The 25,019-nt window shown below is 49.5% G+C and overlaps 7 protein-coding genes across 7 annotated transcripts; 3 read left to right on the top strand and 4 right to left on the bottom strand.

Moving 5' to 3' along the window:
- Positions 1 to 262: 262 nt before the first annotated feature.
- Positions 263 to 1,913, top strand: BGZ61DRAFT_493081 (major facilitator superfamily domain-containing protein; the record flags this gene model as incomplete). The annotated part of the gene is made up of 3 exons (XM_046250603.1): positions 263 to 390; positions 443 to 570; positions 622 to 1,913. 3 exons carry the CDS (start codon positions 263 to 265, stop codon positions 1,911 to 1,913), a joined length of 1,548 nt encoding a protein of 515 aa, XP_046106360.1.
- Positions 1,914 to 3,149: 1,236 nt separating this feature from the next.
- On the bottom strand, positions 3,150 to 4,258 carry BGZ61DRAFT_574735 (uncharacterized protein; the record flags this gene model as incomplete). The annotated part of the gene is made up of 2 exons (XM_046256168.1): positions 3,822 to 4,258; positions 3,150 to 3,774 (listed from the first exon to the last, which is right to left on the bottom strand). The coding sequence occupies exons 1-2, from the start codon at positions 4,220 to 4,222 to the stop codon at positions 3,150 to 3,152; spliced, it is 1,026 nt and encodes a 341-aa protein (XP_046106359.1). The 5' UTR covers positions 4,223 to 4,258.
- A 3,255-nt stretch (positions 4,259 to 7,513) lies between these two features.
- Positions 7,514 to 8,558, bottom strand: BGZ61DRAFT_349250 (nucleotide-diphospho-sugar transferase; the record flags this gene model as incomplete). The annotated part of the gene is made up of 2 exons (XM_046240131.1): positions 7,514 to 8,194; positions 8,250 to 8,558. 2 exons carry the CDS (start codon positions 8,556 to 8,558, stop codon positions 7,514 to 7,516), a joined length of 990 nt encoding a protein of 329 aa, XP_046106358.1.
- A 646-nt stretch (positions 8,559 to 9,204) lies between these two features.
- Positions 9,205 to 11,050, top strand: BGZ61DRAFT_449403 (uncharacterized protein). The gene is made up of 2 exons (XM_046245611.1): positions 9,205 to 9,600; positions 9,663 to 11,050. Exons 1-2 carry the CDS (start codon positions 9,323 to 9,325, stop codon positions 10,768 to 10,770), a joined length of 1,386 nt encoding a protein of 461 aa, XP_046106357.1. The 5' UTR covers positions 9,205 to 9,322; the 3' UTR covers positions 10,771 to 11,050.
- Positions 11,051 to 15,215: 4,165 nt separating this feature from the next.
- BGZ61DRAFT_516838 (Intradiol ring-cleavage dioxygenase) lies at positions 15,216 to 16,571 on the bottom strand. Its single transcript, XM_046252304.1, has 3 exons — positions 16,182 to 16,571; positions 15,541 to 16,132; positions 15,216 to 15,488 (listed from the first exon to the last, which is right to left on the bottom strand). Exons 1-3 carry the CDS (start codon positions 16,475 to 16,477, stop codon positions 15,336 to 15,338), a joined length of 1,041 nt encoding a protein of 346 aa, XP_046106356.1. The 5' UTR covers positions 16,478 to 16,571; the 3' UTR covers positions 15,216 to 15,335.
- A 2,649-nt stretch (positions 16,572 to 19,220) lies between these two features.
- On the bottom strand, positions 19,221 to 23,114 carry BGZ61DRAFT_516837 (uncharacterized protein). The gene is made up of 5 exons (XM_046252303.1): positions 21,545 to 23,114; positions 20,873 to 21,495; positions 20,204 to 20,815; positions 20,060 to 20,156; positions 19,221 to 19,966 (listed from the first exon to the last, which is right to left on the bottom strand). Exons 1-5 carry the CDS (start codon positions 23,019 to 23,021, stop codon positions 19,323 to 19,325), a joined length of 3,453 nt encoding a protein of 1,150 aa, XP_046106355.1. The 5' UTR covers positions 23,022 to 23,114; the 3' UTR covers positions 19,221 to 19,322.
- Positions 23,115 to 23,329: 215 nt separating this feature from the next.
- Positions 23,330 to 24,714, top strand: BGZ61DRAFT_449398 (uncharacterized protein). Its single transcript, XM_046245609.1, has one exon. The coding sequence runs from the start codon at positions 23,505 to 23,507 to the stop codon at positions 24,375 to 24,377; it is 873 nt and encodes a 290-aa protein (XP_046106354.1). The 5' UTR covers positions 23,330 to 23,504; the 3' UTR covers positions 24,378 to 24,714.
- The last annotated feature ends 305 nt before the right edge of the window (positions 24,715 to 25,019 follow it).

Raw genomic sequence — 25,019 nt, 5'->3', positions numbered from 1 at the left:
CTGTAGATTAGACGCGTCTGACTGAGTCTTATCAGTGTAAGTTTGCGGGCCAGGAGCCTCTTTTGGTGCCCTACAGAGTGTTGGGTGACGGGACTCGGTCCCATGATCCCCTTTGCCAAGCCGTTACATTGTTGTTCAACTATTTATTTATATTCGCCGGCGCCGCCCATGCATTTCCTTGTCACATCCGGCCCTCATCCCATCACATCGTCCGTCGTCACTCAATTGAAGTTCGCACACCTTTAATACTACCTCCTTGGCCATGGCTTCAGATTCCAAGGCCTCGGCCGATGAATCCAACCAGAATGACATCAGTGTGATGCACGACGAGAACAAAGTGGTTGGAGGCACACACCAAGTCGCAGAAAGGGGCACGCTCGCGACCAATCAGTTTGTCATGATGCAATTATTCTGACGACTCCAGACTTACACATTGGCACAGGTATGGCGAGTCACTCATCGTTTTTGACAAGGCGGCCGAAGCGAAGCTCCGACGAAAGATCGATTTTTACATCATTCCGACCGTGTCGCTCCTCTACCTTTTCTGTTTTATTGACCGAGCAAATATCGGTATGGACACCGCTTGACACGATTTACTGGCCAGCGACTTACTCCAAATAGGCAATGCGCGAATCGCAGGAATGGAGAAAGACCTCGAACTCGTCGGATACGACTACAACCAGATCCTCTCCGTCTTCTATGTTTCATACATTGTGTTTGAAATCCCTTGCACCGTGCTCTGCAAGTACATAGGTCCGGGATGGTTCATTCCCGCCACTTCCCTCCTCTTCGGCATCTGCTCCGTCGGCACGGCTTTTGTGAAAAGTACGGCCGCTGCTTGTGGTGTGCGATTTTTACTCGGCGTTTTCGAGGCTGGCATGTTGCCCGGCATCGCATACTACCTCTCCAGATGGTACCGTCGAAGCGAATTGGCATTCCGCCTCTCCCTATATATCGTCATGGCTCCGCTTGCCGGTGCTTTTGGAGGGCTTCTGGCGTCCGGCATCCTGAAGCTTTCCCACTTCGGCAGTCTTCATACTTGGCGTATGATCTTCGGCATCGAGGGCGTCATCACGATTGGCCTATCGCTCATTTCCTTCTTCACCCTGACCGACAACCCGGGAACCGCACGATGGCTATCTCAAGAAGAGAAGGATCTCGCCATCGCCCGCGTCAAATCTGAGCGCATTGCCGCAACTGAAGTCCTGGACAAGATCGATATGCCAAAACTTCTCAAGGGCATCTTCAATCCGGTAACACTTGGAACGTCATTCATTTTCCTCCTGGACAATATTACCGTGCAAGGCCTTGCCTTCTTCGCCCCTACCATTGTCAGAACGATATACCCAAACAACTCGGTCGTGTCTCAGCAGCTCCATACTGTACCTCCATATGTGGTAGGAGCATTTATCACCCTTCTAGTACCGTACCTCAGTTCTATCACGGATCGTCGCACCATCTACTTCATCGCCTCGGCTCCCTTGATGATGGTTGGATATATCATGTTTCTAGCGAGCACCGACGGCCACGTCAGGTACGGCGCCACTTTTCTTATTGCCATGGGTGCATTCTCTTTCGGCGCCCTCTGCAATGCACAGGTTTCCGCCAACGTCGTCTCAGATACTGCGCGGTCTGCCGCCATTGGCACAAACGTCATGTTTGGCAATATTGGCGGCCTGATTGCCACATGGTCTTTTCTGCCAACAGATGGACCAAACTACCATATTGGCAACGGCCTCAACCTTGCCACATCGTCTGTTATCTTCATTAGCTCTATTTGCCTCCTAGCCTGGATGAAATTTGACAACAAGCGACGTGAGAATAAGAATATTGAGGAAGAATTAGGTGGGTTCACTCAGGGTGCCATCCAGGACCTTGATTGGCAGCATCCTGCTTTCCGGTGGAGGCCATAATTGGTTCGATTGAATCTGAGAGAGGCCCCGTCTGGTGGGCCATTTCACAAAGTTTGCGGCGACTTCTTGTTTCTGCAAGCGTGAGTGAGGTTATTTTAAGGATGTTGAAGTCAATTGTCAATTAGAATATGTCACATATAGGAACATCAAATTTCAACGGCTATTGCGGCAGTTAAGCTTTTTCTTCATCTATAAATAGGACTTCTTAGGTAGAAGAATAACAAGAGCTTTTCTCGCATCATTATTTCCACCCACTAGATGTAACGGAATATCTATAATATATTTATGATTCAAACCCGGAAAATGAGTTTTCTCTCTGAAATCATCAATCATAACTATTCTTAAATTGGAGTCTAAGTCCTTTTCTACAACCCGACAGCCTCGATGGATTATTAAACAACTGAACACTACGTCAAGTTAGCTAGGAAATCCTTTGGATCATCTAACTTTGTCCGTATTAGGATAGTGCGTCTGGGACCAACCCATCCCTCATGGTACACATCATCGTCGCGAATATCCACCAATAGTGGTTGCACAGGACGCGACTCGACCTCGTTACTTACACGGTTGAAGGTTGGATCTTGAGGTTTTGGAGCTGGATCCACGATTTTTGGTTTTTCACGATCCCAAAGTATCTGGGTTATTAGCCCGCAGAACTGGGAGAGTGGGAACTTCTCTACTCAATGTCTTACAGGTTGGGCCCAATGGGGTCAGATCTTGTGAGCTGGGCACTATGCCATGCTTTAAAGAGGCTTCCGCCAAAACATCCACGCATACTGGACATACTTGAAACATACGCCGATTTTCTCGACCATTACTGTCCCAGCAAAAGAACAGAGGCCAGGTCATTGTACCAGAGGCTCCTTTGGGCACGAATCCAAGTTTACGGACTGCTTCACCCCGTTACAGCTAAGGTATACCTGGGGCTATTTGCCAACGTCGACTAACTAGTCTTCTGACGTTAATGGGAAAGGTGGGCATTGATGGAACGCCAAATCTCCTGGACTTGAGAATGGTGGGTCATTCAATGGGCAAGTGACGTACCTTCAAAGTGTTTGAAAGCTATTGAATCATTCGTCCGTTCCAGAAAGCTCAATTCTCATATAGTGACAGATTAAGAAGGTATAGAGGAGGTGCTCCCAGTAAAAGTCTATTAAAATGCGCAATTAAGTAAATAATTGTTTCTTGTCAACTCGAAAAGAACAAAACTAATATACATAGCTACAATGAATCAGACTAATTAAGTCTTCTACCACATCTCCCAACAGTTGTTGACTCCGTTGTTGTTGGAGTTGCGGTCGTCGTAGTCGAAGTCGTGCTTGTGAGTGTCGGGGTTATTGTCGGGGTTGATTCCGGGGTGGTTGATGGTGTAGCTGTGGTAGATTCTTCGGATGTGGTTGTCGACATGGTTGATGTAGCTGTGGTAGATTCCGATGTAGTTGTCGAAGTGGTTGTCTCAGCAGCTTCTACACCAATGACAACGGTTCCGGAAGCGGTTCCACTAGCCGGTGTCGTCGATGTAAAGGTTGTTGATCCAGCGGGAACTGTCGTCGTCGACGTCACGTATGCCAATCTAACTTCAGTGTTGCAATCCACACAACCCTCGGCCTTGAACAAGACGGCACTATCCCACTCTGCGTCTCCCTGGTCACAAATGGCCAAAACCACCGTGAAGGCTCCGCTGACTGGAACTCCTACCAGGAAAGGTGGCGACGAACCAGGGTACGAAGTGACACTGTTTGGAGGTGTGATGACCAAGGGATAAGCCAGATAACGCGACGTCGCCTTCAACCTGTTTCCGTCTGGGTCTTGGGCAAACTGGCCGCCATTGAGGAAGATGCCTACGGGATCGGCCGAGCCACTGAGATCTGTTAGCTGCAAAACGTGCGGAAGATGTAGATTACATACCCTTCCTCTTCTGAGGCCATGATGTACTCGAAATTGATGCCATTAAAGGTGGGGTTCAAAAACAAGTCGACAGTCAAAATTGCCGCGTTATAAGTGGCGGCACCGCAATACGTATCCGATCCAGCGGCGCCATTGTTAACATAATGGTCACCGCCGGGGAGGGCGCCAACTGCGGTTCCAGAAGTTAATATGCCACCACTGCCAATACCGAAAGGTCCATCGGCAAACGTCCCTGAGCTTACGGAGGCTCCCGAGAATGATGATGAAAGGATTGTGAGTCCGTTCCCAAATATTGCGTTAGCCAGTGTATTCGCATCGCTAGATGTGGAAACAGAAAAGCAGGTGCAAGGACGCAGCGAGATAGCAAAAGCTACCAGGAAGTGGGAGGATGTGAACCGCATGGCGATGATGCAAAAGAGTGACTGAGGAAATACGGAGAGAGAGAAAAGGCAGATGACAGAAATCCTACCCTTTAGAGCCTTCCAGGCTCGTGGCAGATCAACAAAAGGGGCAATCAACCCAATCTTATTTGAACGAGGCAAAAGATGCAAGAAGGCTGAACCGGCGCCTCCTGCTAAACCCTACGATCGGTTGGCCTCGTGTCAACTTTCATCCAAGGCCAATAAAGTTGATAAAATAGTGGGTTTCCCTTCGCGCCGTCGACTTCCAATCCAACCAAATTTTACGATAATTCGATAGTCTTCAGTTAGCAGCTGAACGAGTGATGTTAGCTCAAGAGACTAATGCATAGCAAGCGAGCGGCTGCAACAGAAATATGGGTACGGCGCCTCGGAGGTCGAGGCCTCGGTCACCCCAGACGCATTCTAACACGCATTCCTACAGCCCATAGGGATTTTGAATATTAGTTCGATACGGAGTACGGGCCCCGATTTTGTTTTGTAGAGATACCTTGTCGTCGGCAGTGGTATGCCTGATAGTGCGGTACCTTGTACCATCAATTGTGGCAAATTGTGAAGTATTGATCTACTGGAACCGACAAATGGGCACTCTCTTTGCTGCATCCTCCATTTCACCCCTGCAGGGTATATGCCTAGCTGTATATAGTAAAGCTATTTGCAGATCCTTGTTTAGTGGAGTGATCTTGTGTGCCACATCATCGATAGTCTCGGGTCCCCTGCGTAAGTTGGACCGCTGGAGCTAGGGTCTGGAATTGGGTACCCATGGGTATCCATAAAGATAAGCTCTATACTCAAAGATAAGAAATTACCCTATAGCTATAATTAGATCACCTAAAAGTACTTAAAATTTATAAAATTTTAAAAAATATAATATTTAATATATATATATATATATATATATTATATAATAAAAAAGATATTATTTTTTAAAAAATTAAAATTATTATTTATTTATTTTTTATTTATTTTTTTAAGTAAATTCTTACTACCTATTCTTATATATTTCTGTTTTAAGCTAAGACCTCTAGTTTATAGGTATCTATAGGTATTTAAGAATATACCAAAAAATTTTTAGGTACCTATAGGCCTATCCATATGTGGGTACCCACGGGTATTTTAGTCCCTAGCTGGAGCAAATGTTCCGACAGAACAACAGGTTGGATATGGTGCCTAAGTACATACTTACGGAGTGAGATTAAGTGAGATTGGATAGTGGCAGGTGGCGCACGACCTATGTCCCTATAACAGGCGCAGTAATTTAACTTACTACACGGTAAGGAGGTTGCGTGTGCCTGTTAACATCGATAACAATACCCGACTCATCCTGCTAAAGGGCTTGATAAAGACCACCCTCACGGGTTTAAGAAACATAACATTACGTCTGAAGAAGCACCACAAGAGTGGTTGGCTTATACCGTGGAGTACTGGCGACACTTGTGTGGAGGCGAGCAAACGCAGGTTTCAAAGTTGGCGATTACACGCTGCCGGGCTTGTCCCACTAGTCCTAATCATCCACCAGGCAGCCTCGGGATAATGAAAGCCTCGCTGCAGCAGTCGAACGTGCCGGCATCGTCAGCAGTCCTTGGACGCTGGTTGCTCCCTTCAATCTGGATGATCTGGAGGAATCCTGGATGAGGGGGCATATGGCGCGTTGCACAAGCTATGCGGTTGGCCATGGAAAACGGATACGAGGGCTATATAGAGATGCTGGCTAAACTAACGGTGTTAAAATCTTGCCCAATTTTGCAGCTTATATTATGGAATTAGATCTTTCTAATTTTATCGGCATAATCTACTTATTGATACGTATTCTTACAAGATTCAATAGTATTTTTATTCTACTGGCTCTATATAAGCTCAGCTATTTAATAATATAATTAAATGCCTGAATCTTATATAATTTCTCTAGAAAGGATAGGACTACGGGTATCTCTCTTTGTAATACGAGAAGCCTTCGGTACTCCTCAATATGATCGGCTAGGTACGCCGAGACCGATTTGTTTGGAGACCCAGCAGGGGCAACTTGTTCGGTCTGGTTAGAGCCTATTGTGTCTGGCTATTCTCTCTCGAAATAAAAAGCGTGATGGGTTCGAAAGTGGAGGTGAGAGGTAAACGATGAAGTAGGTTGGATAAAAGGTGCACAGGTAAGAATGAACATGCCTACGACGAGCGAGGCATTAAATAAGAGAAGCTCAGCCAATTTCTGTGTTTCGTAGGGCATCCAATGAAACCTGTACTTTGGTTCCTAACTGACACGCCACGCAACGTGACTGAGGGTTATTGGATATAATTCTAAGCCTCATCAGTCTGAGTGGCATTGTTGATGCGGGAGGCCGACCATCAACAGCACACTATGGAATGTCATCGAAGAGTGCCAATTAAAATCCAGTCTACAACACCCAATCGTGGCCTAGATGACCTTCAAGTTCATGTGCAGACTTGACTCTTGGAAGGCAGGGTAAACGCTTGATCCGATATCATCACGTTGTAGGTTGCTGTTATTTATTGGTATGATCACTTCGATTTGCGGTCGCAACGGCAGATTAGTTCAGATGCTTCCACTAGATTGGAGTTTTATTTTTTCAGGCGATCATCCTTCTTAAACTGTTGCTGTGCACAATCCTGCTGTTATTGGTGCAGTAGTTATGCATTTCTCCGAAGGACGGCAATTGCTGAGGGATGACGCTACCACACTAGTCGCGATACGATAATTGAATATAGGAGGTCTCTTGACCATGAATTACTCCAGCTAAGAGGATCATTCTACCTAACTCTTAAATTATGTCTAAATGAATCTACATTCTTAAAATACCCTGTAGCTCAGCATGTAACGCATCGCTCGAGTTATCTCAACTTTTATCCTAGGCTGGATTTTACCCAACTCTCTGGAAATATCAGCTCCTTCATTAATCGGATAGTGAGTAAATCTATCTTCACAAAAAGTGAGTCAAGCTATCAAGCCGCTTAGACATAGCCTGCATACAGGAATTAGACTTGGTAATAAGTATATTTTAGTGACAATATTTATTAATAACCATAATCAGTTCCAAAGTTTAAATGGAAAGGAAGACATTTGCTGTTTAATATCAGTAAATTAAACCGTTAAAGTATCACGAAATCTACACTACCCATTTACTAATCGTGAGAAGATATTCTCAAATATCGAAGTATTATTTCTATCTAAGAAGCTAGGAAGTCTAGTGTTACTGGGCCGTGATCACTCCATTCTATAAACGTATAAATTTGCACTGCATCGCCGCTTCCCGCTCCTTTTTATGCTACCTTCTGTGAAGATGTTGACTTGTTGCGGAAGACAACCCTGCGCCAAATCACGAGGAGAAAGTTCAGGACGTATAATGCGACAGCCACTCCTACGCCTCCCATGGCGAACCAGACCCACGGGTGACGTCCGATCCACATGATGGTCTGGGCGTCGCCCTGGTGCCAGGTGCAACTCTGGAGGTCGGTTATGTAGGGATCTAATTCGGTTTGGTTGATGATTGCGACTGTCGGCGAGCGGAGGGAGGGTTGCTCGAGAAGGTAGCCCTCGGCCGCCAGTGTGAGGAAGAATGGGCCAGTGGTGATCATAATAGCGACGTAGGGGAGGAACTTGCCCCATACTCGGCTGATGGAATAGAAGAAAGGGAGTCTAGCGATGGCAGCTGCGAAGACGGGGTGTCGTGCGGAAGAGATCATGAAGTCGTTGGTGACGCCAGTGGGGCGGGTGTCTTTGAAGATGGCGTGGTGCTTGACAGAGTGGGATTCGACCTGGTGCAGAGGGAATGTTTTATTACACAATGTATCCATGTCGAGGTAAATGCCGCCGTAGTGGTAGAGGACGAAGTAGCGGATCGAGTCTGCCCGCTGGATGGGCATGGGGTAGGCGTCCCAGGTCTCGAGGAACCAGGGATACTCGACAGAGATGAAGTCGCGAGCCAGCTTGTCGGTCCAGAGCTGGAGAAGAAGTCAGCTGGGATTGAACAATTGCACCGTCAATGATCTAACTAACCTTGTACTCGAAATCCGAGTATGCATCCTTGCAGCTCTTTTGCGACTCGACCCACATGTCGGGGATTTCGTTGGTGGCTGTCGTCTGATGCAAGATGCGCGGGATCTTAGGCTGCCAAGACTCCGGGGTATTATCGTCGTGCTCCAAGAGATGGACTGTGGGTCCAAACATTTCCTGGTTTTTGCGAAGGAGGAGGAAGAGCGGTTGTAGCATGTGTAGGAGCAGGCCAAACACGGTCAAGTCGATGACCAGGAGGATGAGAAAGGCTCTCCTGAGTCTGGGGAAGCGCAGGCGCCACGGGGACGCCATGTCTCGTTCTAGGCGTTCTTCATCGTAGGGAACCTTTGTGTAGGTCGTCTTTGTTGTTCTTGTGACCAGCCGGCCGATGGATTTCCAAATTGTCGACATGACGGCTTATAGAAGAGAGCTAGGGGAAATCGTGACGGGTGCATACGCCGCTGCGAGCTGGTTTTATGCGCCGTTGAGATGCGATTTTACTGCGCACTCGCCCAGCCAAGGCAGCCACATTCTGAAGTACGAAGTACGAAGTACGATACTCTAATTCAGATCCCTACGTCCTTCGTATTCATCTCGGAATTTCGGCTAGCATGACCCCCACATCGTGCCGTTTGACAGTACGACGCTGCAAAGGCTATGGCAGACGCGCGTCGAGTTTCCGCATTGGCAATAGAACATGCTTTGCGACGCTCCGTGGCTCTCTTCATTGGGTTTAAAGGCCCTGAGACGCTGGTGGCTATGCTGTCACTAAGATCCATCAGGTCTGGACCATCGTTCCAGAAGAGAGTGCTGACGCGGCTGCTGCGCCTCGTTTCCGTCCATCCATGTTCCTGTCACGCCATGGCTCTTATTGGTGGCTTCATGATTGCGGCTGATTATTCGCTAACTTCTGTTCTGTCGACTTGTCGTCTCTTTATTCCCGTGCTCCCTGTTTCACGTTTCCCGTCAATTTCCCCCCTAAACCATGTATCACGTTGTTTTCGAAATTACCACCTTTAAACATTGACACAACCAACAACGCCTGCAACACCGCAACCCCCGAATATTTGCGAGAGATGGCCGATCGTACGTACTACTTGGGCGACCTCGAGTCCGAGGCAGCATTCGGCGACGGCCATCATCTCCTCCACAGCTCCCGGAGAAAGCAAATGGACGGGGCAGAACCGTTCGAGATCGACGAGTATGAAGAGTTCCAAGAGCCATTGCCTTGGCGTCGCCGATCTGGACCCGGCCATCTAGTTTCATGGGTATTATGTCGTGCCAAGAAGTCGCAATTTCGAACCAAGCTACGGAATCGTATTTGTTTCCTGATCGTATTCTATCTCTGCCTCGTGTAAGTGCTTCTGGGATTAATTGGCTGTCCCTGCGCATTTTGACAGTGGCTCCGAAATATAGTGGCCTGGTCGACGTTCTTGCCAGCATTTCGCAAAATTACTTTCCAGATGATATGGACAAGATCCTTCATCAGTGGCTTTCCGCACCCGCTGCGACAATAGGCGTCGGGCACTGGATCTTCGACGCAACACAGCATGTGTATCCTGTGCGCTGCCATTCCCACAACGATTACTGGAGAACCGTGCCACTGATGGACGCCATTTCTGCCGGCTGTCCGAGCGTGGAGGCCGATGTGTGGTACCAAGATGATGACCTGTACGTGGGACATCGTGAGTTTGAGCTACGCGCAAACCGTACGCTTCGGAGCTTGTACATCGATCCGCTCATCGATATCATCGAGCGCCAAAATAACTTGCCCCCATGCGATACCGGAAAGCCTTGCGACTCTCGTTGGTTGACTGATGAGCACCTCGCTGGAGTCTTCAGTGCCGAACCGGACCACCCGCTGGTCCTGGCCATCGACTTCAAAACTCCAGGTGAGCCGCTGTGGCAAGGGCTTCAAGCGCAACTCAAGCCGCTGCGGGACCGGAATATGCTCACCTACTTCAATGGCACTGCCATCATTCCTGGTCCCGTTGTTATTATCGGCACAGGCAACGCGCCTTTCGAAAACCTCACTGCGAGCAGCACCTACCGTGACGTCTTTTTTGACGCGCCGTTGGAGCTGCTGGCCGACATGTCCGCCAGATGGCCAAATCCGAATCGAGCCGAGGATGGAGCTCGTGCGACGGATATTGAAGTCATCGATGGAGCGTCACAGAGTAGCGATTCGGAAATCCAGGAGGCACATGCCTTTAACACGGAGACATCGCACATCTATAACTCCTCAAATAGCTACTACGCCTCAGCCAGCTTCAAACATGCGGTTGGACACGTATTTGGATCACGGCTGTCGCAGGAGCAGCTTCAGCTCATTCGGGCTCAGGTCCGAGGCGCCCATCGCCTGGGTCTGAAGGCCAGGTATTGGGGCGTGCCTGCGTGGCCTATTGGGTTGCGAAATCACATTTGGCATATTTTGATTAGAGAGGGTGTAGATGTGCTCAGCGTGGACGACCTGCGGCAGGCAACTACTTGGGACTGGAGAAGGAAGAAGGGGCTATTGTTTTAATTTGCTTCAAATATGTGTAATGAAAAAGCGTTGTTTCTCTCGATCTATCTGCTGCCACTCTCGTGAATCAGTCCGGCTCCTGATTCGAGCAGCACTTGCCGCGTTATCTGGATCTCTTGGCCGCGTTGGCATTCGTCTGTTTCGGCTTTGTTAATGGCATGGAGCTGCGCGCGCGCAGCCCGATATGTTGTATATTCAGATTGGTGGTAAACTACTGCCATTATTATTCAGCCTTAAACCGGCCATCTCTAGCTAATTTCTACGTGGGCTTCTACTTTACTCCTTGAATATTTCTCGTTGTTCGTTTTAATATTATATTAAACCTCATCAAATATTGTGAAAGAAATTCCACTCAGTACTGAGTCAGGGTGCAGGTTGACGAGATCGAGACTGCAGTTGAGAAAGCCCGAAAGGGAATCATTTGGAGGGTTCTTTTCTTTACCCAGATCAACTTACACTGGCTGTTCATAGTCATTTCTGCCATCTTCGTGACACTAGGTACGGTGGGCAAAATATCATCATGTACCAATTCAGCAGCATTCTTAACACGTCGGAATAATAAAAACATAGACCCAACAAAGTCTACTATACTACAACGAAGGCCATTTGGTGGATTTCCAATCAGATTTCAAGAACATTACCCATTTCAACTTCTATTCAGGGGGACCAGAATTATTGATGGCCTGACCATGACCAACTTTCTTTCCTCGCTTGTCGGCGCCCTGTTAGCGGATCACCTCGGTTATGCAAGCTGTGGATGACATCCTACATTGCAATGATGTCGCAGGTATCGGGATATCGGATTTCTACGGTTGTGATAGCGGTGAAGCTTCTCTTCCCTCATTCATAGCCCCCTTCCACGTCAGCTGCTTAGTCCCAGGCGTGGCTTTTCATTTGATCAGGTGAATAGCTAGCTGGAGTCAAAGACCCCACAGTATCCCCGAGCGTCTCGGACGTCCGAGGACATCCGAGGTCATCCACATCTAGACAGGAAGAATAACAAGGCTTCTCACACACACATGCCGAGATTCTCGCCGACATGGTGGTCATAAATTTCCAGAAAATAGCTATCGATCCAGATGATATGAACGCCGTATTTGTAACAAGCCTTGTCGCTGTCAATGACTCGATTGTCCAGCCGCAAGTGGAGGCGAGGAAGCCGTTCGTGACGTGTAGCACCCCCTTCCCCTCCCCCAGCCATATTCTAACTAGTGAATAGAGATCTCTAGCGGCACAGGTGGAAGTGGTTGAAGCGGGGTTGGGGACGTTGTCGTAGGCGCTCGTCGTTTGTGCCGAGATGCTCTCGGGCCTGTTGCAGATTGACACACTGCCTTTTTCGATTCCATAGCGTGAACTAACAGGGGTGTCAGAGTGTTAGCATTTTGCTTGATTTGGTACACTAGTTGTTCTTTGTACTAGAGATGACTGAGTTGAACGAACTCTAAGTCGGCCGGCGTCATAAGAAACTTCGACTTAGTTCCTGGAGACTGCATATCCACGCTAGCAGCCCCCGAAGAAGACTGTGGTAGGACTTGAGACTGGGGTACCCTGAAATGATTGGACCCAATGTGCGAGAACTGGTGTCGCTTTCGCTGCCCTTGCTGTAGCTCGACATGTCATGCTGGCCACCGCTAAGCGGCATCATGTTCCTGCCTTCTCCAGGCGTATGAACGTTTTAGGACTTGTGGCTATTCAATTCGCTCTTGCCAGTACCCAATTGGATTGGATTCTTCAGGGAGCGGACGAGGCTCTCGAATTACCCCGTATCTTGAACGCGGACACCAGCGTACAACGTAACGCCATAGTTCTGATAATAAGCGTTAGTCTTACAATTCTTAGTTAACGAGACCGAAGTTATTCCGAGGCCTAGGAAACTTGAGGGTGATGCCGCGCGTCCACGCATAGAGACGGGAATTACACTTACGCATATCTGCTAAACAAGGCGGTATCCATCTCTCAGTCTTGGCCTCGTCCTATCCCCAACAATGAAAGCCTTGAAAACATTCTTTTCGTCAAGTCGATAAATCTCTGGCCAAAGCTTCAAGTGTTCCAAGAGGGCAACATTTCTGTAGCCTCAAACGTCTGCGACTCCTCGGCCGAGTAATTTACTGGCTCAAATGTGCCAGCAGGTAAATGAGAGTGTTTGCCTGGTGCCGGCTTTCCTAGTCTTCAATTGATGGCTATTGATGGCGGCGAGTGAAGAAAGTTACGAAGCTTTCGTTTGTAGGACTCGAACGGTAGGCCGGCTGTCAAAAGCTCAGCAACAGGTTCTAGCTTCGAAAACGTCCCACGGCTCGGTTGCCTGGAAAGGTCATCCTCCTCGGCAAAGCGTGATGCTTCTACATTGGCATCGTCGATGGTGTCTCCCACGTCGGTATCGTGTTCGTCTAGGGCATGGTAAAGTAGGAGCCTGCTGTCCTTTCCCTGCCCGCCCATCACCTTGTAATTTTTTGAGCCCTTTACCCTCAGGAAGTAGCTCTTCATCAATCGCGTATGGCTTAACTTCTGTCTGCTCCCTCAAGGTGAGCAAGTTGCTGACACAAGGTAAAAGAAAAACACCGTTTTATCTAGAATTCAAGTATTTCTTACCCAATGCTACCTCCCACAATGACCAAATATCAAGCTTTTCAACTTGAAAAAGTTAAAACCTGTATGAATATATAAGCGTATGGCTACACACAAAACGCCCTTTGTCCATATGCCGGACAGCATCGTAATAAAACTTGACCAATTACTCGTCCTTGAGAAACTCTTGTGCCGAAAAATCGGCAACAGGCTCTCCAGGCCTTCTTTGCCTCGACTCCGGATGCTATCGGCGACAGACGGATCCGACTCATCAGTGTCGCGCTCGTGTGGTTGCTGGAGAGCTTGGTGGGTGTCCAAGTACACATCACTCTTGAGCGATATCGAACACACGATATCTCCTTGATATGAAAGACTAGCCTCTGCATCGATCACAAAAGATGCCGATGTTGCCTCAATGGGGCGTCCTCTGACCAGCACGCTTTGGAGTTGTTATCACTGGAGAAATTCGCGCCTGGCCCGCCGCCTTCTCCTAGTTGCATCATGGAACCTCCAAAAGCACCAAACTCCTTTTAAATGTCGGATTGGCCCTCTATGTGCCCGATTAGTACCTACCAGTTCGAGGGTGGGCTCCAACTTCATTTGGTGGATGCTGCTCTTCGCACCTAAGACAAATAGCATTGCGTCTGGGCCATAAATGGCGAGTCTTTCGATGATTTCTGGCGTACGAAGCGTCTTGCATCCCACAATGCTCGAGGACCCTTGCTTCTTATCATCCGAAATTACTTAACATAGGCCCTTAGAGTTAAAGAGCAGTAAATTATGCGGGTTTAACCCACGGATTGAAGAATTAGAATATCCGACCATTCTACCCCAGGTGGTTTCAGCTAGAGGCTCAAGTCTCCACGTGAGCCTGGGCGGAACAGTCTTGGTATGCCAGCAACAGAGATCCCCCCAACTATTCTGCACGGCCAGGATATCAAAAGATCGGCACCATGACAAAGAAACTATTTGAGGGGCCCCAGTTGGTTTGGAATCGTAAACCGAGCCAGGCGGCGATGAGGATGGTTCCATCGCGGTAGCCTTCATGTGACGGGTCCGTATAAGTGCATTCCGTGTTGTTTACTGGCTCAACTAATTGTAAACCTGTGACCGTTTGAAGCCGGGTATAGCGCTGAAATTGACTTTCCAACAGACTTGATAGAGACCTCTTCTAAATTGTACAGTTCAAAGAGAGTGATGATGCTCGTGGTAAAACCTAAGCATCCCAAATGATAGCAAAACCCATCTACTTGTCTGGCCGAGTATCATTCTAGGCACGTTAGAACTTCGAGGGAGCATCCAGTCCAGGTTATAAGCTAGTATTAATGCGACGGCACGGGGCATTGAGCGCTTGCTATATTGGCCTGGTCTTTCCCCGAGTCAGCTTGAAGGGCGGCGGGGTTAAGTTTGCCATCAAGACATTTCTAGAAGTACTAATCCGAAGGGTCTACCGCTTCCTTCTAGAATTAGTATATATTTCAGTGAGTATGAGTGGCTAGGTGATGACAAAGTCAGTGGAGTCTTGTATATCGATACTGGTTGTACGAATATTTCGTGGATGGCGAGTACTCAACCAAGAAGGTTTAACTATTGTGGGATAAAGAGGATAGTAAAGTCCCAGATAACTGCTTAGTGTTTTAAGCAGTGTGTGACATTGCTCGGGATTCAACGGATCATACATCAACGAGTAAGTAATATTGTGATGTGATAGTGTTGACTGGCACAGGTGGGTCGGAACCACTAGTAGCAGCGCCGATTTGTACTTGAATCTAAGTAGTTATAACAAACCTACAATATATTATTGACAGGCATACTTTCATGAAGGTGTAATGCTTTGCCAAAAGTGGCAGTTTCTTCTATAATCTATCTACTCTAACATTCGGACCTGCTTCTATTTCTGCCTGTAGTTGTGTCTATACCCGCGCGCATCTCCTTCAATCCCCAATCTAATTTTGCTCGATCTCACTTCGGACATGACCAGATGTCCTTGTCAATGGAAACTAGTTGCGGTTGGCCCGAATCTTCTTGCTGTTGCTGGTTGCCTCGGCGAACTTGGTAGAATCAACGCTGACAGTGGGCAGCCATCCCTGAGGGTTCACAGAATCTCCAGTAACCGCAATAGCATCCGCAGTAGTGTTGACACCAATGGTGATCTTAATTTTGTTAGCATTCCTTCGCTTCAGATGGAGAAAATATGGTACTTACATAACCGACGAGACCATCCTCGAGGCTATCTCCCAGTTGGCTGACGCTGATAACAGCACTGTAGCCATCCGAACTTGCGGACGAATACAACTTATCCTCGGCGTTGGTGGTGCGGTTCAAGGTGGCGAGGTGCTCGACATAGGGACTAAGAGCATAGACACTGTTGAGCAAATCCTCGTCGAAGAAAAGTTGACCGACGTGCTGAACCTTGCTGGCCGAATAGGACGTTCCATTGGTGATGTTCGTCTGGGCCGTAACGTGAATATGAGTCGTACGAGTGACGTAGTAGCCTGGGAACTTGGTAATGAATTCAATCATGCCTTCAGAATCGGTGATCTGAATTCCTCGAAGGAAAGTCTCGTCGTCAGTCGTTCCGTCGGTCCTCTTGCTCCATCCATCCAAGAGTTCCGAGGTATCCGGGTCGATACCGGTGAAGGAGGAATACGATCCAGTTGCGTTGCAGTTCCAGATAGTCAGAGCAGTGCCTTCAAGAGGATCGCAGGTTTCGACATCAATAACACCAATATCGAAGTAGAAATCGATACCCTTCTGAGACTCTCGCAGATCGGTGCGGACGATCTCACCATCGACACTAATAAAAATTAGATTCCTTCCCATACGTATTTATTCTGTTTACTTACCCGTATGGGCCGAAAATAGTATCAGGGGCCAAAACGCAGGTATCGTTCTGGATTGTGGTGTATTTGTGCTCCGACCGAGCTGAGACGTGCCCACTCTCCGCGCGACGTGCATGTAGTCGGCTGGCTCTCTTGGCAAGCATTGCTTCCCGCCTCTTTTCAATGACAGCGGCACATTTGTTGCTGGTCCGACCGACCAAGTTGGCCTCTCTCTTGGCGATCTCAGCAGTGAGGCGCTCAGGGTGAGCAACCACGCCAAGTGAGGCAATGGCGGCAAGAGTAAAGCTAGTGAACTTCATAGTGTAGGTGTTTTTGCGAAGGTATTCGATGCGGTTTAGATGAGTGAGAAGAGATGAGAAGATGCGAAAGTAGTTGTTGATGCTGAAAGATGTGTTGTTCTGGTGCACCACAAGATATATCGCATCTCAGAGCTAGTTTTATAGAAATCCAATACCCTACGCCCTATGTCCATGTATGTTCTCCACGCATTGACCGTCGGACGAATTGGTTACGAATTACTAGGCGCAGGCGTAATGCTGAACGGCCAAATCCCCACTGGCTGACGTCCTCAAATGCCGGCTGTCAAAGACATGGGGTCAGTGTGACCCGCAATTGAGTGGACTCGGCACTTCCGAAGGTAACTGTAGACGGAATTGCGAGAGTTCTTGGGTCTGGGTTTCATCAAAAACAAGGAAGCCTTGTCCCGCGCCTCAAATCTACCGCCAATCTGGAAGTTGTTTGGAAGGAATTGAATTCGTCACCTTGTGTACTGCCGACGAGGGTCAGGGGTCAATACTCCAGGCCTCTAATGACAATGCAGTTTTAAAATATTGTCCGTGAAACAAGAATAAGCTACCTTGTCATGGCGTATTGCAGGGATGAAGAGATCCCCACTCTAGACTTCGGTAATGCAACTGTGCTCTCTCCCACATCCCGAGAAAACGACATTTTTCGTCCCGGCTTACGTCGCTTGCTCGGCAGTTCTACAACATGTTCAAAGGCTTAGAATGCCAAGGAATTGCCACCGCATTTTCGATATCGGAGAATCCCGAAGGGGCAAGTATGGTTCGAGTGCTCTGCGTCAAAACAAGCACTATGCGCAACGAAGAAAGTAACGTCGATCGAGGACAGCTCACAGCACCTCAGGTTCGAGACACCGGTGAGCGATATGCTAGCCTCTAGCAGCCCTCTAGAGCTTGAATCCTGCCAGATGGCCAGTGAAAGCCATTCAACACTCTAGCTCTCTCCGTGGAGACACCGCTCAAGATGATCGACAAAAAAAGTGGAAGGCTGTACGAAAAACCTTGGCATCAGCAGTCATGATCAATGAGTGCAGGGTGCTCTTCCGCCCCTTGTCCATCCCAGCTTGTACGGTCCCCGCCGACGGGTTACCGTCCCCGAGCCAATGAGCATGAATGTAATGCATTGCTGCTGACGAAAACAGCACAGCCCGGAAGTTTCCTGCCGCAGGATCCTTACAAGGCCACGCACGTCCAGTTCTCGCCCCTGACGCTAAGCGTTGGCATACCAAGACAAGGCATATTTAGGATGGACCCTCGTGCCCGAGGTGCCATTTGAATAGATTGAAGGGATGGAGAATTCGATGGGTTGTACATTGATGACCTCTTTCCACTCACTGGACATAATGTATTCTAGGTTACTTACGTCTGTCCATTTGTAAATCGAAAGCACGGAGGCGCCATGTTATCATCATTGTCACATCGCTCGCCTCTGAATCAGAGACGAGATATTAATTTAATGTTTGTTAATTTCGCACTGAAGACATCCACTATTATCGTATCAGCTTTAAATAATTGTTGGATTCAACACTTGAACTATAACTATAGGGTAACCCAAGTGTTACAATAGGCAGTGTTAATTCGGTCCATAATCCAATAACAATACATAGTTGTGAATACCTCAAGCAGGTTACAAGTTAGTCGCGGGAACTGCTCGCTCTTGCGACTTCTGGTCTTTAGTTACCGCTTTGTGATCAAGTGGGCTACTGCTAAGGACGCATTGTTATTGCAGGCACAGGGATTTGTTATGGTTTGCGTGAACGCGTGGAAGTTTTCTGGGCAGCAGGGCCATGTTAAACAGAAACCATGTCTTGGGTACTGAACATGGCACCTGGAAAACGATGATATCACGAATATCGGTACAGAGGCAGCGGCAGCTAGACGCTCATGGCCAACTGTCATTCTGAGGGTATCATATTTGCACGACAGCCATACTGATTCTACAGTGTAGTCGTACGCGGTTGAGACGTTACTGTTGTCATTAATACGCTTTCTTGGTGCATCGTCATATCCGGACACGGCAACTGCGGCCTCCGCGCTCGGAACCCGCGCCCTCCGAGCCCGTAAAGAATTCGTAACACAATAAAGAACACATGGCCGGTTAGCCCTTATTCAGTGGCCGACTTCGCCATTCTCCGTTGCGTAATCCTCAGCCCTTTATCAATGACCACGACGGTGGATCTTGACGCGACGTCCGATGGGACGAGCCCAGCGTCCCTCATCCGGAGAATGACAAGTCCTCATTATTGGCAATCTGTCATGCTTTTCTAGGTCTATGCAACTTCCAAGAGCTTCTATTTCTCAGCAACTGCCGGTGGTGATCGCTCTTGAGCTGCATGTAGTCCGATCCCAGCGAGCATCTCCATAGACGCCCTCCCAAGTTGATCTGTTCCGGCAACGGATCAGGTTGTCAATCAATGCAACACCGTTGTTAGTCATCTTTGCAGGCTCACCAAGAAAGCCACTCCCTCCCTCCACGATCTAAAGAACCCAGTTGATCCGGGTAATGAACCCCCTAGCGACGCGGCCTGCTCATGGCTCCTGAAACTGCCTCCGGTTCAGAGCATCTTCAAGTCGCCGCTTCGGTTCACAACGGCCTCATCTAGCAATCCACTGCTTCTCCAGGCACAGCTCGATCGCGGCTAGCCAACATATACCTTCATCTAACCATCTCCTTTATCTCCGTGATCATTGAGGATCTGACTAGATTTAATGCTAAAACGATTGTAGAGGACAAAGAATTAATTAGGTAGCTGCCCTCAATTTAAATGTCTATGGCAGCCTGGGATCTACCTAGTACCTCGTTACCTATACATCTCACCGTTAAATCCTCGACCTACATCCCCTACGTCGACTTGGCAAGTTTCTGCCCAAACTCGACAAACCTCTTGATACTCTCCTGCTTCGCCTCCGCCTTCCAGCTCTGTGCCTGTGCCTGCTCCAGCACGTGGCTAATCTTGTCCAGCTCGTCCCAGATCTGGATGAACCTGCTCGGCGTCTCGTGGCCCAGGCTCTTGAATGCCTGCCGCATGGCCTCCGGCTTGGCCACGGAGATGGCCCCGTCATCGGGGATCCCGATGCCCAGGATCGGCCCTGTGACATTATGGTTCGCTGTTTTGGCCGCTAGGATGCTCGCCTTGACGCAGTAGATGATCATGGCAGCCAGGCCTGACGCCAGCGCGGCCGCTACGCTTGACCCAGTCTCGTACTTGAAGTGGGCGACGGGGTTGGTACTGCCCTTCTTGGTGCCGTCACTGCCATAGTTGGCCACGCGGTCCTTGATCACGTCGACTCCCGGGAGAACAAACGAGATGTCATCCTCTTCCGTCCACTTAAACACGGTGCCGTCGGCGTGCGCCGCGCCGATGCGGAAAAAGTCCTTGGGCCACGGGCCGCTTGGGTAGACGGACTTGGTGAACTTGCCCCCGTCGGGACAACAGCAGACCATCAGGACTTTGTCTTTGACAGCGGCATGGAGGACCTTGTGTACTGGCTTAGAGGTTAGATTGTCCGGTATCATGCATTTCTGGCGCGTTGAAGGACGCCTGAAGGCCTAGGGAGAGAGTGCGAGGGAAAACTCACGCTCGTCCTCTTCGGGGTTGGTACTTGGTTCAGGCCCAGGTAGCGTCCATGACATGGAGATGATAGTAGCCTTCTTGTCCCGTGCTGCCTGAATAGCCTGTAAAAGGTGTCAGAACGGCCCTGGAGTTGATCCTTTCATCTTACCTGGGCTGCGTATTTCCTATCAATCTGAGACTTGCCGTCCTTGGTCTCATACGTCTTGAGCCGTATGGGATAAATCTTAGCCATAGGACAAACGCGCAAAATCATACTCGCCATGACCGTACCATGGCCTCTTGCCGATGAGAACACAGGCCTGACCTTGTCATGGTGGTAGTCGAAGCTCTTCCCCTCCAGCACCTTACTCGACAGCGAGGGATCAAACATATCCACCCCGTCGTCGATCAGCGCAATAACAACATCGTCCTCTATCCGCTCCGGCGTCCCCTGGATCTTGCGGGTCTCGTTGAAATCGGTAACTGTGTTTTTCCAGAACGTTTCCATACCCTTGGCGAACCGGGTCGTCGAGTCCAGCCACTTGTGGGAGTTGACGCCCTTTGCAGGCAGCGACGTCTTGAAGTCTGGCTCGTCTTCCATGGTTCCCTTGCGATCCGGATCGGCGTCTACATTTTTGCGTTCGACTCGGACTTCTGTTATTTTGACGGTGTCCTGCGAGCTCGCTGTCGCCTCGCTTTCTCGGGCTTTTTTGAAGTTTGTGTTGAGCCGGACCTCGAATTCCCCAATCTTTTTCTCGATCCATCTCCGATTGTCCAAGGTCTGTCGGGGCAAATGGTTAGCTGCAAAATTCAAGGCTACGATCTGGGATTCACTTACCTTGTCCGGAGGTGGTTCGTAAAGGGATATTCTCTCAAGATGCGCCAGTCTCGGCAAGCCTTCTGGCTCATTCCACGCCCGCAGCACGGCATTGCTGCCACTCCATCTCAACGTGAGCTCCTTCAGCTGCCGGTTGGGAACGAGCTCAATCTTCTTGGTCTCATCCTTGGCCGACACGACCTTCTCGAGAGCCTTGCTGCTCACGTGAAGAATCGTCTCCGGGTCCAGGTCCACCTTCTGCCAATCGAGTCGCTCGATGACGAATCTCTCCAGGCACTGTTGGATGACCTCGTCGCTGTGTACCTTGCCAGAAGGGTCCCGGGAGTCGTTGACCGAGAGCTTGATGATGTGACGCACGCCCTTTTCGTACAGCCAGTCGAAGAAGTACTTCATGTCCTTGCGGCCCTCGCCGCCAAGCTGGCTCATCCCCATCTCCTCCTCCCTCTGCCGCTCCTGGTCGGCGTGACGGCCTGTAAGTTGCACGTTGACATACGGGAAGGTTACGTACTGCAAGACCTGGTCGAACTTGAGACCAGTCTCTGCGTTGCTACCGAAGCGCTTTAGGAATTTCTTCCACGTCATGTCGCGCGGGAGCCGGTCGTAGTCGAAGTTGATTTGAATATCTGAGCCTGCGTTAGAATAATCTTTCCAGAGAGAGCTTGCGAGACTCACCATCCATGTTGGTTCCGTAAAGAAACAAAATGACCTTTTCGGCGTTCCGTGTTCGCATGTAATGCAGCTTGAGTGTCAGGAGTATCTTCTTCGAGTTCCTCCTGCAACTGGACACGCTGCTCTTCTCAGGGCCGTAACTCTTCTTGGTGCCCTGCGACGGCCTCTTTAGAGCAGTTGGCGCGCTCATCTTCCCGTCCCTTCGCGCTGAGTCGACTCTCTTCAATGAAGTGTTGGGGACAGTCTCGGACGGTCGAGATGTCTTGGTGCGCCGAAGAGCTAGTTGTGCTGTTGGGTCGACTTCCACCTCAGGGCTGAACGGATCCAGTTCCCCTGGGTGGTGGTCATCTTCGATTGAGTCGGTCCCGTTGGCCTTGTTCTTCCGTCGTTCGTTCTCTGCCTCCTCCTGCTGCTTCTTGAGTCGGCGTCTCGCTTCGCGTTCGTCCACCTTTTGTTCACCCTCGTCGACGTCATGGCCTGGTTTACTCACGCCTCCTCGATCGCCCTCTGCTTTCGCGAATGAATGCTTGCCATCCCTTGGGGTCAGTTGAGATCGGGAAACCTCTTTGGTGCCTTTGGAGGTAGGCTTCTCGCTCGATTTGACTGTGCCAACCTGGATGCCAACTTGGTCGCCACCTCCGGACCGACTCTTCTCTATAGCCTTGTCCTTCTTCCTCTTCAACTCGAATGCTTTGCTCAGTCGCTCATGCTCTCGGTAGACCGACTCGCGGCTGTTGTTGAGCAAGTCAAGGAAAGTGGGTTTCTGGGGTATTCCCATTTTATGGAGGGCGTTTAATTGGGTCAAGTCTCGTTCCAGGAAGAGGGAGATTAGCTCTGTCCGCATGTTGGAGCATTGGTTGAATGCCACGGCATAGTGCATCGCAGTCTTCCCGAGATTGTCTTGGATGGCCAACGTCTCGAGGCTCGCATTCTCAATCATCAACCTCGTCACTTGAGGGTCAAACTGTTCTCTCAGCGCAATGTGCAGACAGGTTTGCCCCTCGGCTGACACCATCTGCAGCCCATTATCGAGATGCTGCATGGCTTGAGACTCCAGCTTGCAGCACTCTTTGCATGCAGAGATCATGTACTGAACGAGCAAGGGCGTGTTGGCCTGAACGGCCTTGTACATGGGTTTGTGTGATTCCTTGTTCGGGTTTCTCAAGAGGTAGGGATATTCCATGACCAGTCGCCGGATGAGCAGCTCAAAGTTCTCGGGTTCCACGCCAAAGAGTTGGACTGCGACCACTATCCAGTGCAGGAGGTTTCCGGAATCCGACTCCTTGCCCACAATGTCGTGATATGTGTCGAAAAAGTCAGCGACGTCCCTCTCGCTGGTGAATTTGCGCCCCTTTGTTACTTCCTTGGACGCTTGCTGGAAAAGTGATTCTTCTTCCCCTGGGCCTTCTTCATTGTATCCAAAGCCCTCCTCGGAGTCGGAATCGCTCGAGAAATGCTCAGACGCTGAGTCTAACGACATTTCCACAGTTGTCTGGCCGGTCCTTGTGCTGGTTTTGCGTTACAGGCAGCGCGTAGTATGCCGGGAACGATGAAGGAATTAAGCCAAATTCCAACCACCGGATAATTGGACAATGTCACCTTTTGCATCGTCCAATATGGTCGAGAGATGAAATCAGGAATAGGGACACAGTGCGACATGCACATACAGGGATAATATTTTGGCCCCCAAAATTACGCGCCTGTGACTGTTTTAGCACCACTATTCGCCCTGTAGGATCAACAAATCCCTGCTTGGCCCCTCTTCTCAGAGAAGATTCCGCAGTATTACGACACGTGCAGTGGAAATAGAAGGCTGGAGTGTCAAGGGTTGCTTCTGCGAGTAACCCAGCAATCTCATGTCGTGGCTCGGCTTCCTCTCTGACGGGCTATTCTATCGTCACCTTTATCTTCTTTTTGCAATCCTGTCTCTTTAGTCACATCAGATTGTTCCCGTTCTTCCACCATGTCTCATCTAGAAGACGGCAACAACGAAGTGGCGAGCCTCGGCATGTACGAGGCCGGGGGAGAAGAAGGCAGCGGCTTCCACGTCTTCAACGTCGCACCAGATCAATACCACCGGTCCGAAGTTCTTCAGCGTTCTGGCGCAATCGACATTAGCTGTAAGCTCGATAAGGTCATCCACGGCGCCATGTCGGCCGACAGCGACTATTACGCTACCCTGCTGGTTATGCGGTGGTCCTTCCAGGCGAAGAATAAGCGTCGCATCTCTGAGGCTAATATTGAGCTGCTCTTCGAGCCTGGCCCTGGCGGTGAGGATGTCGAGGTCGAAAGGATCTCGTTCGAAGGCGATTCGTACAGCCTTATGCCCACTACCCAGCAGGAGAGCATCACCAAGGGCAGCGAGGCGAGCGTTGGCGTTGACCAGTTTGCCAGTGTTGGGTTGACGGGGAAATGGGAAAAGACAACCAGCAGCGAGAAGACATACGCCGCGACGCTATATGGCGTCAAACAGGTCGTCAACAACTTACCTCCATACCGGATCGCCAAGTGGACTCTTTCCGAGAATGAAGCCCAGCTCACAGGCATCCCGGCTACTCTCAAAGTCGCCGTCCTCGTTTCTAGACAGGATCGCGAAAAGTTCAGCTGCAAAATCGGCTTTTCATGCAAAACGGACTGGAAGTCGAGCACACAGAGCTTCTTCAAGAAAATCCCAAAGGACGACCCCATCATCTTCCAGCCGAACCCTCGCGACAAGGGCACACGGCCGAACAAGAACGTGTCGTATGACAACGATGAGCTGCAGAGCGAGGATCTTGGGAAGTACTGCGAAGTCAGCTACCGGACCGTCATTAAGGATGCGCAGAAGACGCGATGAGAATCTATACTCAGTAGGGTCGATGGTGGATGAGTTGTTGCCTTCAGTCGTGTGGGCTTCTGCACTTGCAGCTCAGCATCCTGCTGGATCCCCTAGATGGGCATCAATATGTTCTGCGTTTCTGCCTGGAGCGATGAGTCGTATTGTTTTCAACCAACACTTCATCTGGCTTGCCCCCACGGCTCCATTCGTGATAGCTGCAGCCTGTGGTCGCTTCATAGATTTGCGTTCAGTTGTCAGCACCATGATTTCACTGTTATCTTCTTTGCTTTCTATATTTTAATCTAGTTCCCAGGTGTTAATCTTTCATATACATTTTAAATAGATGTTTCCAAAGACGTCAGAAAGGTCAAAAAGTCATTGTCAAGCCCCTCACTCGAATACCGAGCCCTGCAAGCATCGCCGAGATAAAAAATCCCGCCTCCACCCAACAACAGTGCCGGCTTCCTCCCAACACTGGGCAGCTGAGCTCCTGTGGACAGGGTATGTCACATTGCCTGCATAATCACGGATAATCTACCAATGACAGTACCGCACGTCAATCCACCCCGTGAGATTGCGTGGCTTAGAACCTGGACCCGTTCTTGGTGTTTCCACTCCTGCAAGGCTCGCCAGGCTGGGCTTCGCTTATGCAGCTGTGCT

The sequence above is a fragment of the Ilyonectria robusta genome (genome assembly GCF_021365365.1).
Source record: "Ilyonectria robusta strain PMI_751 chromosome Unknown BGZ61scaffold_7, whole genome shotgun sequence".
Taxonomy (NCBI): Eukaryota; Fungi; Ascomycota; class Sordariomycetes; order Hypocreales; family Nectriaceae; genus Ilyonectria; species Ilyonectria robusta.
The sequence above is the reverse complement of the archived record's forward strand: the minus strand, read 5'-3'. Positions and strand labels throughout refer to the sequence as shown.

Excerpts from the sequence above, each read along its gene's own strand:
- BGZ61DRAFT_449403 (XM_046245611.1), top strand. The coding sequence starts at position 9,323 with ATGGCCGATCGTACGTACTACTTGGGCGACCTCGAGTCCGAGGCAGCA. Across the intron at positions 9,601-9,662 it reads GTATTCTATCTCTGCCTCGT|TGGCCTGGTCGACGTTCTTG; the intron begins GTAAGTGCTTCT and ends TCCGAAATATAG.
- BGZ61DRAFT_516838 (XM_046252304.1), bottom strand. The coding sequence starts at position 16,477 with ATGAAGTTCACTAGCTTTACTCTTGCCGCCATTGCCTCACTTGGCGTG. Across the intron at positions 16,133-16,181 it reads ACTATTTTCGGCCCATACGG|TGTCGATGGTGAGATCGTCC; the intron begins GTAAGTAAACAG and ends AATTTTTATTAG. Across the intron at positions 15,489-15,540 it reads AGGATGGTCTCGTCGGTTAT|ATCACCATTGGTGTCAACAC; the intron begins GTAAGTACCATA and ends AACAAAATTAAG.
- BGZ61DRAFT_516837 (XM_046252303.1), bottom strand. The coding sequence starts at position 23,021 with ATGTCGTTAGACTCAGCGTCTGAGCATTTCTCGAGCGATTCCGACTCC. Across the intron at positions 21,496-21,544 it reads TTACGGAACCAACATGGATG|ATATTCAAATCAACTTCGAC; the intron begins GTGAGTCTCGCA and ends ACGCAGGCTCAG. Across the intron at positions 19,967-20,059 it reads CAACCCCGAAGAGGACGAGC|TACACAAGGTCCTCCATGCC; the intron begins GTGAGTTTTCCC and ends CCTCTAAGCCAG.
- BGZ61DRAFT_449398 (XM_046245609.1), top strand. The coding sequence starts at position 23,505 with ATGTCTCATCTAGAAGACGGCAACAACGAAGTGGCGAGCCTCGGCATG.